Source organism: Ictalurus punctatus, chromosome 11 (genome assembly GCF_001660625.3).
Source record: "Ictalurus punctatus breed USDA103 chromosome 11, Coco_2.0, whole genome shotgun sequence".
NCBI lineage: Eukaryota > Metazoa > Chordata > Actinopteri > Siluriformes > Ictaluridae > Ictalurus > Ictalurus punctatus.
In genome coordinates, this window is record NC_030426.2 from 16464198 (window position 1) to 16470197 (window position 6000).

Sequence of the window (6000 nt, forward strand, 5' to 3'; positions counted from 1 at the left end):
AAGATTGTTTCTCCGTGTACGCGTGCTTATTTGCTCTTTAAAAAAAAAAAAGCACTACTCAGTTATATATGCATCCAGATCACTATTATCTCCTGTGCCTGAATGTCACTGGGTTATGCATACAGGCGCTGGCAAAAGCATGGCTCTTTCTTTGTTTGAGTAGATGTAGATAAAAGAGACACGTGATGTAGGTTTCTCTCTGTGCTTCACTTTTATGGCAGCTGTCAATCTTCATCACAGAAAGTTCTGACGTGCTCCATATCTGGTTCATTGTAAACCACTCGTCATTTAAAATGACCGTTTTGCCAAAATGGACAGTTTCCTCCTTAACCTAAATGCAGTGGATCAGTCAGGACCGGTTTGGTGTCCTCAAAGTTCCTGTTCTTTTTTTCAGTGTCTTCAGTGAGACAAGAACTCATTTCTGTGCTTACTTTTTGTGTTATCTAAACAATGTCTTTTTGTAGATGAGTGTGAGGTTTAATAAATCAAGAATGCTAAACAGGTATCTATAAGCTTTTTGTGTGTGTCTGGAAAAAACTTGTACACCAAACATTTTCTTGCTGATGATCTGTGTTCAGGATATGGGGGAAATTGTGCGCATTTAATTCTTGGCCAAACTAATATTTTGATCATTAAGTCTTGAGTAAATGACAGTGGGGAATAAGGAAGTAATAACTTCTCTTAAATGTACAAATATTGGTTATATACATATAAAACAGAAGCTCAAGCTAGTAACCAGTTTGCACTAGGGGTCAAACTCGTGTTTCAAACTCCAGAACATGAAACGTGAAAAAGTCTGTGCTGAAAAAAAGCCAAAAAAAAAAAACCTCCATGTATGGATAAAACAGTTGGTCATTGTGCAGTATTGTGGATTGTTTTTAGGGGACTTTGAGGGTTGTGACAGATCGGATCAAAGCTGCACACATGACCGGCGCCCATCTAAAGTCCTGTCCCCCATTTACGAGATGGATGTAGGAGAGGCATTCGAGCAAAGCTTGGACACGAACAGGACCAAGGAAGGACCTCAGGATGAGACTCATAAGGACGAAGAGGGGACAGAAAAGAAAAAGGAAAACAACGAAGAGGAGGATGAGAACACCAAGTTTGCGGAACGAGACTGGAGCTTGCTTCGGCAGCTTCTATGTGAGCAGGAGTCGAGTCTGGGCGTGATAAACCCAGTCCCCGAGGACCTGAACCTGGCTCAGTATTTGATCAAGCAGACCCTGTCCCTGTCTCGAGACTGTGTGAACGAGCAGACCTTTGCTCATCATGAGAAAGACATTCAAGGTTTCAAGCGCTGGGCTGAGCTCATCTCACCAATGGAGGACTCGACCACCAGCATCACTGTGACTAGCTTCTCTCCGGAGGATGCTGCCTCTCCGCAGGGAGAGTGGACCATCGTGGAGCTAGAGACGCACCACTGACAAGGATGAACATCCTTTTGTGTAGGCCATTTTGGAGTACTGCATTTTCTTCCCTCTACACTGACATGTGGATGTTTCTACGTCTTTTTAAGGGACGCCAGGTAACCTTTTTGGTCCGCACATGAACTTATTTCGCCTAAAGTTACATCTTCTAAGGTACTTAACAAAGAGTGGACCGATAGACTTGATGTTGATTTGCATGTGGACAATTTTTTTTGTATAAGTTATACTGTTTTACTTGGTGTCGCCTTGATCTTTGTAGAAAATTAAAAATGTATACCTGTTGCACTTGTTGACAATGGCTTTGAAAAATTATTTAGTATATGTAGTAAGTATAGTGCTTTACATCCATTGTTCTATGTAATAAAATGTGTGGTTATACTTTATTGTCTTGTTTATTGTTATAAACGTGGATCAAAATTTGGCATAATTAGCAAATATATAGAATGGTGATCATGGAAAAACCTGAATAACTGATTGGATGAAAATAAATGAGTGTATATGATTCCATCCAAGTTCGACCGACTTGCAAAGGTGCACTGAAGCTTTACTGGCAGCTCATGATGGCCCAATGCCCTTCTGAGACACTTTATGCTGGCCTTTACTTTTATTTATTATATATATATATACACACACACACGTGTATATATTTTATATATATACATGTGTATATATCGTGTATATATTATTTTTTATATATATAATATATACACGATATATATATACACACACACACACGTGTGTGTGTGTGTGTGTGTGTCACACAGTATGTCACAAAAGTGAGTACACCCCTCACATTTTTGTAAATATTTGATAATATCTTTTCATGTGACAACACTGAAGAAATGACACTTTGCTACAATGTAAAGTAGTGAGTGTACAGCTTGTGTAACAGTGTAAATGTGCTGTCCCCTCAAAATAACTCAACACACAGCCATTAATGTCTAAACAGCTGGCAACAAAAGTGAGTACACCTCTAAGTGAAAATGTCCAAATTGGGCCCAATTAGGCATTTTTCCTCCCTGGTGTTATGTGACTTGTTATTGTTACAAGGTCTTGGTGGATCTGGCACCCAGTCAGGTTTAGGATAAAAGTCGGGATTGTGATCAGTCTTTGTCAACATCGGAGTTTGGTTATTAGTGACTGCTTTCAATGATCATGAGAGACTGCTCCAAACAAGAGAAACAATACAAGGCAGGTAGATTTTTAATTGGAGACCTTCAATTTTTATTGATTTCCCTGAACACAACTTTAGTGGAATAAGAATTAGTGCATGTAAATGAAGTATAATAACATTTTATTATTTTTAGTGATAAGTAAGAGTGCAGCTTACAGTACACACCTGAAGGGTGAGTCACCATACAGGCCCTTTTCCCTGTGTCCTACAGGACGATGTTGTCCTCTTCAATCTCTCTGACTTGGCCTTTCAGTCAAACTCAGTGCCTGGAATGAGATCGAGCTTGCCCTTGAGCTCTTTTATCTTATATTGAACCTGTTTGATTGTTTGTTCCTAGGTGGTTTAACAGTTATTAGCACAGCCCTGTTCTTGATAGTTGACTGTTTTGGCCAAGTACACTGTAGAGTTGCTTCTTGCAGGGATGATATGATAGATTGATTCCCATGAAATAAAATGTTCTTGGCCCCCACACACTTTCAATGCCTAGTACAAAAGCACTCTACAACCAAAGTACAACCAAACTCATATTTTACAGATCAGATCAGCCCACATGAGCCTTTCCTATGATGCAATAAGTGAAGGACTAGAGCTCACATCAATGTGTATCGATGTCAGTGATAGCATGGTTGGCGGTTCGATCCCCAGCCCACGTGCCTCCACACGTCGAAGTGTCCTTGCGCAAGATGTTGAACCCCAAGTTGCTCCCGATGGCAGGCTAGCGCCTTGTGTGGTGTGTGAATGGGTGAATGAGAAACAGTATAAAATGCTTTGTAGAACCACTAAGGTTAAAAGGTGCTATATGTAGGTGCATCTCTCAAAAAATGTACTATTGTGGAAAAGTTCTCTTTTTCCCTGTAATTTAATTCAAAAAGTGGAACTTTTCATATGTTCTAGATTCATTCCACATAACGTGAAATGTTTCAAGCCTTTTTTTTATTTAATCTTGATGATTACGGCTTACAGCTCATGAGGGGAAAAAATACAGTATCTGAAATATTGGAGGGCAGCCTCGCCCATACATTTAATTTATTGTCATGTTCGTGTTCCCACAGTATTTAAAGAGCATGGACCCTCAGACACCTCGCACATTATTTACGTTCTGAGCTGGTGTTTCTTCCCTTGTCTTTGTTTAGTGACTGCAAATTGAAATTTTCTGAAGCAATGAAGCGTTCCTCTCAGATGTATTGGGAGGGTCATCACTCTAATTTTTTCAATGCAGTGCATGCGAGTGGCATCTGGTGGTCAACAGGATGAAGTGCAGCTCCTAGTAGACACTGCAGCGAGGATTTTGGGTTCCAGCTAATGCACATCTATGCATTTCAAAGCTTTGAAAACGTTTTTATTTTTTAACAATAAAGTCAACTGGTGGAATAATGCTACGCGTTACTTCTATCCATCCGTTTTCTGTACCACTTATTCTACAGAAGGTAGGGGGGAGCCTGGAGCCTATCTCAGGGAATTTGGGGACGTCAGGGACACCCTGGACGCGTTCACATACCTACTCAAACACTGCAGACAATCTGGAAATGCCAATCAGGTACACTGTAGGTACACAGGTACAGTGTTAGTGGAATGTTCCAGATGAATGTGATTTGCTCATTCACACCTAGGGGAAATTTAAAGTAACAAGTCTACCTGCTGGCATGTTTTATGGAGGTTCATGCAGACACATCGAGAACAAGTGAAACTCCCTACAGACAGTATCCCAAGCTCAATACTGAAGCCTAAACTTCAAAAATCTTCACAGAAAAACATTTACCATGTTTTATATTATTGTAGCTGGATTTTTAATTTTATTCATGTTTCTATTGGCTCTAAAAACAACACTGTAGTTTAATTTTTGCTGTAATTCAGTGCTCTAATGTTTCCTGAGGTAAAGCCTTTGCCCAGTCCTGATCTTCAGTGTCTCTGAGATGACATCCCATTAGTTTAAGTTATTTTTAGTCATGTCCAATAGCATAGTGGAGAATATGTAATGCAATCACAAAATCCCACAATATGACATAGTAGGCTTCATGATGTACCTAACAGGTACAGAATACTCATAATGCAATTTGATGTTTCTAGTGAATAGTGAGTAGGGCACTGTTTCAGGCACAACCCTTCTGTCAAGCCTGGAAAACAGCTGCCTGTAACTTTAATATCTTAAAAAAGTTCAATTAAAAAAGTACAATAAAACCGTGCAGTCCTTTTTTTTTTTTTTCTTTTTCCTTAGTAGCTTTTGCTTGTCTTGTCTTGATCACCATGTCTGATACAATAATGCTAGCATGGCCATTTTCAGTATTATGGTAGTACTAAGGTAACAATAATGTACTTTCCTGTCACTGCTGGAGTAGAACTGCTAAACATTAGGCTAAGGCAAGTCACAGAATATGATGGATGTGGAAAAATATTAGTATATTATAGTCTGTAATATATTGTATATACAATACTTGTCTGTCCACTCTATGTTCACAGATAGATACACAAAGTCTCTATTGAATCAGCAAAGTGTACCTCTTTGACATACCCTACAGATAGGACACCAAATTAGCCCAGTTCTTAAAATTCAATACATCTCTATTTTAACTTTATAATAAGCCTTATTGTTGAAATGAAGCACTCATTGTGGGCTTTAGAGGTTTTGGTACTTCATGTGACAAACCAATGTACGTTTCTGAGCAGCTGTCGTTTTACACTAGAGGCAACCTTTTGGTTGTCTTTGAAGAAACATCTTGTTTGGCATTTGATTTTTATACTCAGCTAAATATAAACCTGAATGTACAATATATGCCTGTACTGAGCAAGTGAGGTAGTTGGAGCAACAGCTTGAAAAAGAGAAGGGATTAGCTTCCAGAAATCTCTTGTGTAGTCCATGTTTGTATAACCCTTGAAAGTTCCAGAATTTCATTTTATAGAACATATATGAACACTGGCTTTTAGGTTTGAAATGTACTAGATTTGCACACAGTAAATACTTTTAAGCATTACTTATTAGTTTCATTGTCTTCATTTGTTTATACAGTTAATGCATCCAAGCTTTAAAATAAATTTGCTTTACAGATTCTCTATGAATGCATAGAAAACAAAACCATGGAAAATATAGTAATGTACTGTGGGGTCCAAAAATCTGAGGACCCATTGAGAACTCATTGTTCGGTATTTCAGACATTGTACAATTCTTAGGTCACCATTTAAATGTAAGCAAATGTGTGATATTGACCATCTTAACTCCTTTGTACAAAAGGTCAACTTTTAGTCAGATGAGTGTGTTCTGTGTCCCTGATAACTCTAAGGGTTAATGAGGTCAGTTAGCCGGAGGACGAGTATGAGGCAGATCTCATGACCGTTAGATCACAGTTTGTTTGTCTTTGTTTGTTTTCTGGCATGAATTCGAGGTATATAAGGAGAAGGCATTTT

General features: G+C 38.7%; 1 protein-coding gene across 3 annotated transcripts in view; it reads left to right on the top strand.

Annotated features, from left to right (window-relative positions):
* Window positions 1–1810, top strand: part of btbd8 (BTB domain containing 8) — a 36869-nt gene extending 35059 nt beyond the window's left edge. For 2 of the 3 annotated variants that reach the window (XM_053683643.1, XM_053683644.1), the window contains exon 19: window positions 883–1810. In XM_053683643.1, the coding sequence (XP_053539618.1) occupies window positions 883–1424 (542 nt within the window). In that variant the 3' untranslated portion in view covers window positions 1425–1810. The remainder of the gene's footprint in view (window positions 1–882) is intronic. The other variant, XM_053683645.1, reaches the window with a different exon arrangement.
* Window positions 1811–6000: the final 4190 nt, after the last annotated feature.